This window comes from Scyliorhinus torazame, chromosome 14, assembly GCF_047496885.1.
Source record: "Scyliorhinus torazame isolate Kashiwa2021f chromosome 14, sScyTor2.1, whole genome shotgun sequence".
Classification (NCBI taxonomy): Eukaryota; Metazoa; Chordata; class Chondrichthyes; order Carcharhiniformes; family Scyliorhinidae; genus Scyliorhinus; species Scyliorhinus torazame.
This window is the reverse complement of record NC_092720.1, coordinates 164867159-164881404: the sequence shown is the minus strand read 5'-3', so window position 1 is coordinate 164881404 and position 14246 is coordinate 164867159. Positions and strand designations below refer to the sequence as shown.

General features: G+C 50.4%; 2 protein-coding genes across 5 annotated transcripts in view; both read right to left on the bottom strand.

The window, feature by feature from the left end:
* Positions 1-1155: 1155 nt before the first annotated feature.
* On the bottom strand, positions 1156-2321 carry LOC140390145 (zinc finger MYM-type protein 1-like). 3 transcript variants are annotated; one of them, XM_072475080.1, is made up of 3 exons: positions 2267-2321; positions 2021-2143; positions 1156-1942 (listed from the first exon to the last, which is right to left on the bottom strand). In XM_072475080.1, exons 1-3 carry the CDS (start codon positions 2283-2285, stop codon positions 1170-1172), a joined length of 915 nt encoding a protein of 304 aa, XP_072331181.1. In that variant the 5' UTR covers positions 2286-2321; the 3' UTR covers positions 1156-1169. The 3 variants fall into 3 exon arrangements, with proteins under 3 accessions (XP_072331181.1, XP_072331182.1, XP_072331180.1); XM_072475081.1 differs by lacking the exon at positions 2021-2143 and having other exon boundaries at positions 2267-2320; XM_072475079.1 differs by having other exon boundaries at positions 2021-2285.
* LOC140390143 (uncharacterized) overlaps positions 1156-14246 on the bottom strand; it is a 78284-nt gene continuing 65193 nt past the window's right edge. For both annotated transcript variants that reach the window (XM_072475076.1, XM_072475077.1), the window contains exon 3: positions 1156-2324. The gene's annotated coding sequence lies outside the window, so the exon portion shown is untranslated. The remainder of the gene's footprint in view (positions 2325-14246) is intronic.

Genomic DNA, 14246 nt, shown 5'->3' with positions numbered 1-14246 from the left:
TCCCAGCACTGATCCCTGTGGAACACCACTGGTCACAGCCCTCCAATTAGAAAAGCATCCCTCCATTGCTACCCTCTGCCTTCTATGGCCTAGCCAGTTCTGTATCCACCTTGCCAGTTCACCCCTGATCCCGTGTGACTTCACCTTTTGTACTAGTCTACCATGAGGGACCTTGTCAAAGGCCTTACTGAAGTAGGGTCACCAGGGTCATGTACAGTTGCAGCATAACCCCATGGCTCTTAAACTCAAGCCCCCTGTTAATAAACGCTAACACACTGTAGGCTTTCTTCACGGCTCTATCCGCTTGAGTGGCAACCTTCAGAGATCTGTGGACATGAACCCCGAGATCTCTCTGTTCCTCCACATTCCTCAGAACCCTGCCATTGACCCTGTAATCCGCAATCAAATTTTTCCTACCAAAATTAATCACCTCGCACTTATCAGGGTTAACCTCCATCTGCCATTTTTCGGCCCAGCTCTGCATCCTATCAATGTCTCTTTGCAGCCTACAACAGCCCTCCACCTCATCCACTACTCCACCAATCTTGGTGTCATCAGCAAATCTACTGACCCACCCTTCAGCCTCCTCCTCCAAGTCATTGATTTTTAAAAAAAAGTATTTTAATGAAGGTTTTGCAGAATTTTTCATAATAAAACAGTAGTAACAATAATAACAAAACAGACTGGAGTGAACATTAACTTAGTGTAAAAAGAGAATATACAATAACAATTAAATAGACATTACCCCACGCGACCCAGTCTTCCCACACCATCCCAATGAAGCACTCACCACCCCCCCCCTATGGATTGCTGCTGCTGCTGACATTTTAATTTTCCCCGAGAAAGTCGTCGAATGGCTGCCACCTCCGAGACCCTTCGCAACCAGCAACGAGGTCTGGGTAACCTCTGTTATCTTCTTCAATGGGGTTGTTCCGCGACAGATCACCACAAATTTTTTAAAAAGTTAACCACTACACCTCAGATTTTGATTAAAATTGCGGTATGGGATTATCTCACATGTCAAAATCACTGGTGTGAACAAAGATTTCCTATGCCTTATAGCTTTCGAGTTGGGGGGGGATGAAAATTAGGGAAATGTTATGTACATGCACGATGCATCATAGAATGATGAAATAAAACATAGAAAAGACCACAGTCAATATAATCTTTTATTTTAAACATCTATGAGAATACATACTACATGAAGCACATTTTACAAAATACTCTTTTTTTCTGTTTTTTCTAGCAACATATTCACGTACAGTTTTGTCATATGAGAGCTTCCTTGCACTGTCATTTTCTAGAGACAATATGCATAAAGAATTTAAACGCTCTTCAGTCATGGTAGACCGAAATTTGTTCTTTATAAAGGATAGCTTTGAAAAATTCCTTTCTGTTTCACAGCTCGTGATAGGCATTGTCAAGTACAGCTTAAGTGCAGTAGTAATATTGGAGAACACTTCAATTAGGTGTTGCTCACAAATAAGCCGAAGAACTTCTGCGCATTGCATTTTAGATGGCGTGTTTTCTTCTGTTTTCTGGGATTTCCTAAGGTGCAAATATTCTTTGAACAGATAACACTCGTTTACTAATTTGTGGTCAATATCATCTTTGTAATACGATATTATAAGTTTAATACTGTCCTCATCAATTTCAGAATTGTTCACCAATTCGGAGAGGAACTTGAACCTTTTCGCAATCTGCTCATATGGGTCAATCCTCTTGCGTAACTGGATTATCAAGCAGTCATAGAGTTGATATAGAACTTCTATCCTAAATTTGTCAGCTCCTCTCAAAGAAGCAATACCACTTGTTCCATCTGAAAATTTCCTTGTAACAATGCGTTTGGAAGCATCAGAATAACTTGAGGTGATATCTTCACACAAACCTTTTGCTTCTGATTCATAGTGTGCAATCCTATCGGCTGAATTTTCTCTGAGTTCTTTAACAAATAAAAGTAAAGATTATAGCAGAAGATAACCTTCAAATACATCAAAACCAGGGGTTTGGAGTTTCTTACTTGTTTTGTTGAAACACTCCAGCACTTCTTCCCAAACGACTGTTAAAATACCATATTCCAGCTTTACCAACTTGTGGTATAAATTCTTTACATCTTGTTTACATTCGGGCTTCTCTTCTGAGTCTTCAAAAATATGTTTGAGAGTTTGTAAAATACCCATATATCCATTTTTAATTGCCCGGACTGCTTCATAGTGTGCAGACCATCTAGTTACACTTAAGCTCTTTAGAGAAAAATGTAGATTACCTTGTGTGTTTAAAATCATCCATCTTCGTGGAGATCCAGAAAAGAAAACATACAGCTCCTGCAAAATGCCAAAATAGTCAACAACTTCAGGTACAGTAGATACTGCCTTTTCTCCAACAAGGTTAAGTGAATGGGCTGCACATGGTACATAGTCTGCATACCTGTTAATGTTTTTAAAGAGTGCTTTCTCTGAGCCCTTCATGTTAGATGCATTATCGTAGGACTGACCACGGATATTTTCAAGTGAAAGCTTATGTTCACCCAGGACTTGTTGTATTTTGTTGAACAAGGTCGTGGATGAATGGTTTTCTATCGGCAAAAATGTTAAAAATCTCTCACAGGGTTTTCCATTATAGCAGTATCGAACCACAATTACCAGCTGGTCAACATGTGCCGGACAGGCGTAGAGTCAATAATAATAGAGTAGTATTTGGTGTCTTAAGTTGTTGATTTGATTCACAATTTCATCTTGCACATGTTTTCCCATGATTTCTATCAATTCTTCATACACGGGTTTGGATAGGTAAGTAGCATTTACTTTTTCATTTTTACATTTCTCGAGATGTTCATGTAAAAATGGGTCAAACTCTGCAATAAGTTCAATGGCCCCCATGAAGTTTCCATTATTTGGTGAGCCCCACTTCTCCTCATGACCTCTAAATGCCAAACCTCTTTCACTTAAAAACTTTATAACAGCTACAACTCTTTTCAGTACTTCAAAATAGTACTGTATGGTTTTTATCATCTGTTCTTCAAGTTGCTGATCCACAGTATTTTTATTTGACTTTTAGGTCTACTTTCTGAGAAAGGGTCTTTTAAAAACCCTTCTCAGAAAGTAAAGCACATTTTTTAAGATTTATAATAAATAAGCTAAATAGGTAAACTAGGCTATGTTCAAGCTAGCCTACTCTAAGCTAGACTAGGTTAGGCAAGGCTATGCCACCAAAATTCATAGGCTAAGGTAATGTCACACAATTTTACCATTATTTGAACACTTTTCATAATAAACACCTGTAATTTAACACACATTCACCCTTTTATTACTTTTTCATAAATACTTGTAATATAGTATTAGTCTAGGCTATGTGGTCGTAGCCTATCTTCCGTTCACCTCTTCATAAAAACAATAGGCTTAGGCTAATCTAACACTATTTCACCTTTATTACTTACCTTACTTTTCTAAATATAATATTTATTTTTGAGTAGGGGTAATTAAAATACTGTATCCTTATGAACACTTTATTGAAAAAAATTCTTGTCTAGATCGCTATCACGTGTGCTATCACGTTGAAAATTCACGTCCGCATTGTGATTGCCTTTTCAACGGCTCCCCTTTTTTGTTACGACACGTCATCTACTGTTTGTATTTCTATCATCAATGTTAATAGTGTTTTAAATTATTTATAATTATTTTATATTAAATATATTTAGAATGAAACATCCTTAATTTGAACGTTTTTTCATTTACGGCTAGCCTACATGATACTTTAATAACCTTTTAATTTTTATTTTAACTATTTTGTATTGAATTACACTATATTATTAATATTATTATTTATTTAAAACCCCTCATAAATCTCATATAGTAGACCCAAAATTTCTTAAGCAATGTTGACTAAAGTCGCTTCTGGGGCCCCTCCGGGATTAGGGGCCCTGAAGCTTAAGCTTCATTAGTTTCATAGTAGATCTGCCCTGGTCCTGTATCCCCAGTGGCGGCAGCATCAGAAAGGCCACTACCTGATTTTTCAGGAAGGCTCGTACTTGCAGATATTTAAAGGCGTTTCCTGGCGGCAGATTAAATTTATCCTCGAGCGCCTTCAAACTGAGAAAGCTTCCATCTATGAACAGATCTCCCATCCTTTTTAATGCCTGCCCTCTGCTAGCTCTGGAACCCACCATCCATCCTACCCGGGACAAACCTGTGGTTGTTACATATCGGGGTCCAGACCGAAGCTCCCTCCACCTTCTTGTACCTCCTCCACTGTCCCCAGATCCGCAGTGTCGCCACCACCACCGGACTTGTGGAGTAACGGGTCGGCGAGAAGGAGCCGTTATCAAAGCTCCCAGACTAGTACCTTTACATGACGCCGCCACCAGCTGCACCCACGGCCCCCCCCCCCCCCCCCCCCCCCACCCGCCCCCCCCCCCCCCAAAATCACCCACTTCCTAATCATGGCTATATTGGCCGCCCAGTAGTAGTTGCGAAAGTTCGGCAGCGCCAACGCCCCCCACCCCCCCTCCCCCCCGGCCGCTCCAACAGCGATCTCCTTACTCGCGGGGTCTTATTCGCCCACACAAAGCCCGGAATGATCCTACTCACCCGCTTAAAAAAGGCCTTTGGGATGAAGATGGGAAGGCACTGAAAGACAAACAAAAATCTGGGGAGGACAGTCATTTTCACGGTCTGCACCCTCCCTGTCAGTGACAGCGGGAGCATGTCCCACCTTTTAAAGTCCCCTTCCATTTGCTCCATCAACCGGGTCAGGTTGAGCCTGTGCAGGGCATCCCATTTCCTGGCCACCTGTATACCCAGGTAACGGAAACTTTTTTCTACCATCCTGAGCGGCAGCTCTTTCAGTCTCTCCTCCTGCCCCTTGGCCTGGATCACAAATAACTTGTTCTTTCCCATGTTCAGTTTGTACCCTGAAAAACTACCAAAATCCCTCAGAATTCCACAGAACCTCCTCCATCCCCTCCACAGAGTCCGAAATGTACAGGTGCAAATCATCCGCGTATAGCAAGACCTGATGTCCACCACCCCCCCCCCCCCCCACCCCCCCGCCCGAACCAGTCCCCGCCAGTTCCTTGAGTCTCTCAGCGCCATAGCTAGTGGTTCTATAGCTAGGGCAAATAGTAACGGGGAGAGGGGACACCCCTGCCTCGTTCCCCGGTGAAGCTCGAAGTACCCCGACCTCAGCCGGTTTGTTCATACGCCTGGTACAGCAATTTCACCCAGCCAATAAAGCCCTCACCAAACCCGAACCTCCCCAGTGTTTTCCACAGGTACTCCCACTCCACCCGGTCAAAGGCTTTCTCTGCGTCCATCGCTGTTACCACCTCCGCCTCCCCTCCCTCTGAGGGTATCATAATAATATTCAAAAGCCTCCGGACATTGGTATTGAGTTGAATGCCTTTAACAAACCCAGTCTGGTCTTCCTCTATCACCCCTGGGACGCAATCCTCAATTCTTGTGGCCAGAATTTTAGCTAGCAATTTGGCATCCACGTTTAAAAGCGAAATCGCCCTGTATGACCCGCAATGTTCCGGGTCCTTCCCTCGTTTAAGAATGAGTGAGGTCAAGGCCTGTGACATTGGTGGTGGTGGGGGGGGGGGGGGGGAAGGTTCCTTTCTCTCTGGCCTCATTGAAGGTCCTCATCAGGAGTGGGTTCAATATTTCCGAAAGTTTCTTATAGAATTCTACTTGGTAACCGTCCGGCCCCGGGGCTTCACCTCCAAGTCATTGATAAAACTCACAAATAGCAGAGGACCCAGCACTGATCCCTGTGGTACACCGCTGGTAACTGGTCTCCTGTCTGAAAATTTTCCATCCACCACCTTCTATGTGATAGCCAGTTACTTATCCAATTGGCCAAATATCCCGCTATCCCACACCTCCTTACTTTTTTCATGAGCTGACAATGGGGAACCTTATCAAATGCCTTACTAAAATCCATGTGTACGACATCAACTGCTCTACCTTCATCTACACACTTAGTTACCTCCTCAAAGAATTCAATCAACTTTGTGAGGCAAGACTTACCCTTCATGAATCAGTGTTCACTATCTGCATCTTTCCAAATGGTCATAAATCCTACCCTTCAGGATCTTTTCCATTAACTTACCGACCACCGAAGTAAGACCTGGCCTATAATTACCAGGGTCATTCCTATTCCCTTTCTTGAACAGAGGAACAACATTCGCCACTCTCCAGTCCACTGGCACTATCCCCGTAGACAGTGAGGAACTAAAGATCAAAGCCAAAGGCTCTGCAATCTCATCCCTTGCCTCCCAAAGAATCCTAGGATATATCCCATCTGGCCCAGGGGACAATTTTCAAAATTGCTAATATATCCTTCCTCAGAACATCTACCTCCTCCAGCCTACCCGCCTGTATCACACTCTCATCCTCAAAAACCCTCTCCTTGGTGAACACTGAAGAAAAGTATTCATTCAACGCCTCTCCTATCTCTTCTGATTCCATGCACAAGTTCCCACTTCTGTCCTTGACTGGCCCTAACCTCACCCTGGTCATTCTTTTATTTCTCACATAAGAGTAAAAAGCCTTGGGGGTTTTCCTTGATCCGACCCGCCAAGGACTTCTCATGCCCCTTCCTAGCTCTCCTAAGCCCTTTTTTTTAGCTCATTCCTTGCTACCTTGTAACCCTCAAGCGACCCAACTAAACCTTGTTTTCTCATCCTTACATACACTTCCTTTTTCCTCTTGACAAGACATTCAACCTCTTTTGTGAACCATGGTTCCCTCACACGACCATTTCCTCCCTGCCTGACAGGGACATACCTATCAAGGACACGCAGTATTTGTTCCTTGAACAAGCTCCACTTTTCATTTGTGCCTTTCCCTGATAGTTTCTGTTCCCATCTTATGCTCCCTAATTCTTGCCTAATCGCATCATAATTACCCCTCCCCCAATTATAAAACTTGCCCTGCTGTATGGCCCTATCCCTCTCCATTGCAATAGCGAAAGACACTGAATTGTGGTCACTATCTCCAAAGTGCTCTCCCACAAACAAGTCTAACACTTGGTCCGATTCATTACCCAGTACCAAATCCAATGTGGCCCCACCTCTTGTCGGCCTATCCACATATTGTGTCAGGAAACCCTCCTGCACACACTGTACAAAAACTGCCCCATCCGAACTGTTCGACCTATAGAGGTTCCAATCAATATTTGGAAAGTTAAAGTCACCCATGACACCTCCACCCTGAGACCTCAACACTATCCATAATCTGTTTTGCAATTTCTTACTCCACATCTCTATTACTATTTGGGGGCCTATAGAAAACTCCTAACAACGTGACCGTTCCTTTCCTATTTCTAACTTCAGCCCATATTACCTCAGTAGGCAGATCCCCCTCTGCAACCTGCAACCGTTAAACTATCCTTGATTAACAATGTTACTCCTCCACCTCTTTTACCACCTTCCCTACTCTTACTGAAACATCTATACCCTGGAACTTCCAACAACCATTCCTGTCCCTGTTCTAACCATGTCTCCGTAATGCCCACAACATCGTAGTCCCAAGTACCAATCCACGCTCCAAGTTCACCTACCTTATTCCGGATGCTCCTTGCATTGCAGTAGACACACTTCTACCCACCTTCTGCCGGTACACTCTTGCAACCTTGATACCCTCCTCAGTACCTCACTACTCCCAACACTGGCTTCTGGACTACAGATCATTTTCCCATCCCCATAACAAATTAGTTTAACCCCCCCCCCCCCGAAGAGCCGTAGCAAACTTCCCTCCCAGGATATTGGTGTCTCTGTGATTCAGGTGCAAACCGTCCTGTCTGCACAGGTCCCACCTTCCCCAGAATGTGCTCCAATTATCCACGTAGTTGAAACCCTCCCTTCTACACCATCCCTGCAGCCACTTGTTTATCTGCACTCTCTCCCTGTTCCTCAACTCGCTAGCACGTGGCACCGGAGACAACCAGAGATGACAACATGGTTTGTCCTGGCTCTCAGCTTCCACCCTAGCTCCCTAAATTCCTATTTTAAATCCCCGACCCTTCTCTTACCTATGTCATTGGTACTGATGTGTACCATGACTTGTGACTGTTCCCCCTCCCCCTTAAGGATTCTGAAAACACGGTCCGAGAGTTCATGGACCATGGCACCCGGGAGGCAACATACCATCCGTGAGTCTCTTTCGTTGCCACAGAACCGTCTATCTGTCCCTCTAACTATCGAGTCCCCAATAACTATTCCTCTCCTGCTCTCCCTCCTTCCCTTCTGAGCCACAGGGACGGATTCAGTGCTGGAGATCCATTCACCGTGGCTTACCTCTGGTAGGTCGTCCCCCTCAACAGTATCCAAAGTGGTATACTTGTTACTAAGGAGAACGACCATAGGAGATCCCTGTACTGACTGCTTCCTCCCAGCCTCTCTCACCGTCACCCATCTATCTTGATTCTTCGGAGTAACTACATCCGTGAAGCTACTATCTATGACCACCTCTGCCTCCCGAATGATCCGAAGTTCATCCAGCTTCAGCTCCAGTTCCCTAACGCGGTTTCTGAGGAGCTGGAGATGGGTGCACTTCCCACAGGTGAAATCAGCAGGGACGGCGTCACTCACCTCAAACATTCTGCAGGAGGAACATTGCACTGCCTTCCCAGCCATCGCCCCTAGATAACTTGCACAGAGAGAGGGAGGCACAGGGGAGAGAGAGAGGGAGGCACAGGGGAAAGAGCGAGGGAGGCAGAGGAGAGTGAGAGAGTGGGGCACAGGAGAGAGAGAGGGGCGCAGTAGCATGGGGGAGGGGTGCAGGGGAGAGGGAGAGGGGGCAGGAAAGAGAAAGGCGGAAGAACAGAGAGAAAGTGTGCACAAAAGAGAGATGGGGCACATGAAAGGGGGGCACAGGAGAGCGTGCGAGGGGATCAGAGGAGAGAGAGCGAGGAGGGCACAGGAGAGAGAGCACGAGGGGGGGGGGACACAGGAGAGAGCAAGGGGGGCACAGGAGAGAAAGAGCGAGGGGGTCAGAGGAGAGAGAGAGCGACGAGGGGCACAGGAGATAGCGAGGGGGGCAGAGGATAGAGAGCGGCACACAGGGGAGCGCAAGAGGGGGCAGGGGAGCGCGAGGGTGGGCAGGGGAACGCGAGGGTGGGGCAGGGGAGCGTGAGAGTGGGGCAAGGAGAGCGAGAGGGGGGCAGGGGAGGGCGGGAACTGGGTAGGGGAGGGCGAGAAGGGGGCAGGGGAGACGAGAGGAGGGCAGGGGAGAGCGAGAGGGGGGCAGGGGAGAGCGAGAGGGGGACAGGGGAGAGCGAGAGGGGGCAGGGGAGAGCGAGAGTAGGGCGGGGAAAGCGAGTGTAGGGCAGGGGAGCGCGAGAGAGGGCAGGGGAGAGTGAGAGAGGGCAGGGGAAAGCGAGAGGGCAGGGGAGAGAGAGAGCAGGGGAGAGCAAGAGGGGGGCATGGGAGAGCGAGAGGGGGGCATGGGAGAGCGAGAGGGGCACGGGAGAGCAAGGGGGCATGGGAGAACGAGAGGGGGCATGGGAGAACGAGAGGGGGGCATGGGAGAACGAGAGGGAGGCATGGGAGAACGAGAGGGGGGCATGGGAGAGCGAGAGGGGCATAGGAGAGCGAGAGGGGCATGGGAGAGCGAGAGGGGCATGGGAGAGCGAGAGGGGGCATTGGAGAGCGAGAGGGGGGCATTGGAGAGCGAGAGGGGGACATGGGAGAGCGAGAGGGGGCATGGGAGAGCGAGAGGGGGGCAGGGGACAGCGAGAGGGGGGCAGGGGACAGCGAGAGGGGGGCAGGGGAGAGCGAGAGGGGGACAGGGGAGAGCGAGAGGGGGGCAGGGGAGAGCGAGAGGGGGGCAGGGGAGAGCGAGAGGGGGCAGTGGAGAGCGAGAGGGGGGCAGGGGAGAGCGAGAGGGCAGGGGAGAGCGAGAGAGGGCAGGGGAGCGCGAGAGGGGGGCAGGGGAGAGCGAGAGGGGGGCAGGGGAGAGCGAGAGGGGCATGGGAGAGCGAGAGGGGGGCAGGGGAGAGCGAGAGGGGCATGGGAGAGCGAGAGGGGGCAGGGGAGAGCGAGAGGGGGCAGGGGAGAGCGAGAGGGGGCAGGGGAGAGCGAGAGGGGGCAGGGGAGAGCGAGAGGGGGCAGGGGAGAGTGAGAGGGAGCAGGGGAGAGCGAGAGGGGGCAGGGGAGAGCGAGAGGGGGCAGGGGAGAGCGAGAGGGGGCAGGGGAGAGCGAGAGGGGGCAGGGGAGAGCGAGAGGGGGCAGGGGAGAGCAAGAGGGGGCAGGGGAGAGCGAGGGGGGCAGGGGACAGCGAGAGGGGGCAGGGGACAGCGAGAGGGGGCAGGGGACAGCGAGAGGGGGCAGGGGACAGCGAGAGGGGGCAGGGGACAGCGAGAGGGGGCAGGGGACAGCGAGAGGGGGCAGGGGAGAGCGAGAGGGGGCAGGGGAGAGCGAGAGGGGGCAGGGGAGAGCGAGAGGGGGCAGGGGAGAGCGAGAGGGGGCAGGGGAGATCGTGAGAGGGCAGGGGAGAGCATGACGGGGCAGAGGAAGGTGAAACCACAATAATGGTGGTTTTAAAATAATTGATTTATTCAAGGGAAATTAAGTCTTCTGCAACTCAGATTAACCCCCACACACAATCACCGATTCTGAACTACTATGTGTAATACAAGGGACTAAACGGCACATCGAAAATTCTTACAGCTTACACAGATTTACTTAACGACGCAAACACAGATACATTCACTCACCCACCCCAAACCTCAACAAGCTATACTAATTGGGAGTTTTCTGTGAGCTGGAGGAATATACTCACCGCTCCAGGGACAGAGGGGAGGGGGGGAGAGAGAGAGGGGGGGGGGGGAGAAGAGAGGGGGGGGGGAGAGAGAGGGGGGGAGAGAGAGAGGGGGGGAGAGAGAGAGGGGGGGGAAGAGAGGGGGGGGGAGAGAGAGAGGGGGGGAGAGAGAGAGAGAGGGGTTACAGGAGGGGGACAGAAGAGGGTGGGCTATGGAAGGAGAGAGTGGGGGCAGAGGAGAAACGGGGTGACACAGGAGAGGAGAGGGGACACGGGAGATCGTGTGGGGGGGCAGCGGAGTGCAAGGGCGGTAGGGGAGCGAGAAAGGGGCAATGGAGATGGGAACAGAGGAGGGAGAGGGCAAAAAAAAGGAGAGGGGGAGCATAGGAGAGAGAGAGATAGGGAGAGGGTAAGGAAAGGGAAAGGGGGAGGGCACAGGAGGGAGAGGGGGCATGGGAGAGCGAGTGGTGGCAGGGGAGAGAAAAGGGGGGCACTGGAGGGAGAGGGGCAGAGAAGAGAGGGGTAGAGAAGAGAGAGCAGCAGAGGAGAGAGGGCAGCAGAGGAGAGAGGGGGGAGGGCATAGGAGATAGGGACGCACAGGGGAGAGCAAGAGAGAGAGAGGGGCACAGGAGTGAGACAGAGGGGAGCACAAGAGAGGGGAGGGCACAGGAGAGAGGTGGTAGGAGGAGAGGGGGGCATGGGAGAGAGAGGGAGGCACAGGAGAGAGAGGGGGCACAGGAGAAAGAGGGCACAGGAGCGAGAGGTGGCACAGGAGAGGGAACAGGAGATAGAGGGGAACAGGAGAGGGGGGCACATGAGAGAGTGGGGGCACAGGAGAGGATAGGGCACAGGAGAGGATGGGGCACAGGAGAGGATGGGGCACAGGAGTGAGGGGGCACAGGAGAGAGGGGGGCACAGGAGAGAGGGGGGCACAGGAGATAGAAAGAGAAGGGCACAGGAGAGAGAGAGAGGGGCAAAAGAGAGAGCAGGAGGAGCAGGGAAGAGAGAGGGGCACAGGAGAGGGGCAGAGAAGGGAGAGGAAGGCGAAGGGAGTGTAAAACAGAAAAGAGAGTGGGTGAGGGGTTTGAGCCAGTGACTTAGTGAGGGAGTGACCACAGGGATTGGAGTGTTTGGCTGTGACTCAATGTAAACTATACTTGGGGAATTCCTCTAGCTTGGGGAGTGACTGTGCCTCAGAAATCGACTCGTGACTGGCTCTCACAAAATACAATAAGGTTTATTTTGGCTGTCGGCCCTCAGGTTGGGGCATTCGGGGTGAGGCGGTGCCTGACCTACTGTGTATTTCCAGCTATTTTCATTTTGATTCTAGTTTAAAACACAGAAAAACCATTCAGCCCATTGCTGCTCCTGCTCCATGAATCTTCCCACCGCCATCGCTCTGGTTCCTACCAAGGGTCAGTCTCTGCTTTTCAATTCGATTCAGCCGCTCGGGCTCGCGCTTCCTCACATTCCAACTCCCAATGCTGCAATTTATTATATGGCATTTACTGATATAAACTTGTTTTATAGGGAGAGTTTTCAGATGGGAAGCTCAGGTCAGACATCGTGTCCATCAGACCCAAACCTTCCATGGTTCAGTGTGAGATTGTCAAGATGTCTGAATGGGAAGACTTCCGGGTGCGGCAATGACCAGCTGAGGCGCACGTTTCGGCATCTCCCGTTGGAATGGACTTTTGGGCTCTTAATAGGAGCCCCAACGGCAATTTTAACGGCTAAAAACACTGTGCGGTAAACCAGAAGGGAATTCCCCCTGGACACGGATGGAAAAAGGAGAGGAAAGTGGCTGGATTGCGGAGGATCCTCTAGAGCAGCGGCAAGGAAGGCAAGCACAAAGCAAGATGGCATCGGAAGGTGGCCGTCTAGTATGGGGCCCTGACCAACAAGAGTTCCTGCGGCACTGTGTGGAAGAACTTAAAAAGGAGATTAAGAAGGAGCTGCTGGCCCCGATATTACAGGCGATTGAAGGGCTAAAGGAGGAGCAAAAGACCCAGGAGCAGGAGCTTCGGGTCATGAAGGCAAAGGCTGGTGAGAATGAAGACGAAATGCAGGGCCTGGTGGTGAAGACAGAGATGCACGAGGCACAACACAAAAGGTGTGTGGAAAGGCTGGAGGTGCTGGAGAATAATGCGAGGAGGAAGAATTTAAGGATTCTTGGTCTTCCCGAAGGTGCAGAAGGGGCGGACGTCGGGGCATATGTGAGCACGATGCTTCACTCGTTAAAGGGATCGGAGGCCCCGACAGGCCATGTTGGAGGTGGAGGGAGCTTATCGAGTTATGACGCGAAGACAGAGGGCTGGAGAAATACCTCGAGCCATAGTGGTGAGATTTCTCCGATATAATGAGAGAGAGATGGTCCTCAGATGGGCGAAGAAAACTCGGAGCAGCAGGTGGGAGAACGCGGTGATCTGCGTATATGAAGATTGGAGTGCGGAGGTGGCGAGAAGGAGCGCAAGTTTTAATCGGGCCAAGGCGGTGCTTCACAAAAGGAAGGTCAAATTTGGAATGTTGCAGCCGGCAAGACTGTGGGTCACACACCAAGGGAAGCACCACTACTTTGAGACGGCAGAAGAGGCGTGGACATTTATTGTGGAGAAGCTGGAATTGGCGGGCCAGAAAAAGAACGTTTGGGACAAAGTGGTGGGGTGATTACGTGGGGTGAAGGGGGGGGGGGGGAAAGGGGGAAGGGATGATCTCTCAAGTTGTTAATCTTGCGACCCTGTAATTTTTCTCTCTTCCCCATGTCATGGGGGAGAGAGGATGAGGAATTGTGGGCGCCGGCCATTAGGGGAGGGGCCAAGTGGGAAACGCGGGCTTTGTTCCCGCGCTATGGTAATCATGGCAGGAACAGGGAAGCAGGAAGGAGGGGACCTCGCACAGTGGGGGCCGAGGTCACGGGGGGAAGCCGAGGTCAGCCAGAGTTTGCTGACTTCTGGGAGCAACATGGGGGGTGCAATTACGCTAGAAAAGGATCTAGCGGGGGGGGGGGGCGGGTTAACTGGGTTGCTGCTGCTGGGGAGAAGGGGGAGCTGGTACGGGGTGGGGTGGTCGAGGCGGGAGGGCGCCGTCGGGGGGAGATACGGCTGCGTGGGAACCGGATGAGGAGCTGGATTAAAAAAGGGGATGGCTAGTCGACAAGTGGGGGGGGGGGGGGGGGGTAAAGAGCCCCCCAACCCGGCTGATCACGTGGAATGTGAGAGGGCTGAACGGGCCGATTAAAAGGGCACGGGTACTCGCACACCTAAAGAAATTAAAGGCAGATGTGGTTATGTTGCAGGAGACGCATTTGAAACTGATAGACCAGATCAGACCACGCAAAGGATGGGTGGGGCAGGTGTTTCATTCGGGGTTAGACGCAAAGAACAGGGGGGTGGCTATATTAGTGGGGAAACGGGTACTGTTTGAGGCAAAGACCATAGTGGTGGATAGTGGGGGTAGATACGTGATGGTGAGTGGCAGATTGCAAGG

What these genes read in the sequence shown, in the direction of transcription:
- LOC140390145 (XM_072475079.1), bottom strand. Translation starts at nt 2,285, where the DNA reads ATGATTTTAAACACACAAGGTAATCTACATTTTTCTCTAAAGAGCTTA. An exon ending in GGAGTGTTTCAACAAAACAA is followed by an intron (nt 1,943 to 2,020) that starts GTAAGAAACTCC and finishes TATTTGTTAAAG; the next exon opens with AACTCAGAGAAAATTCAGCC.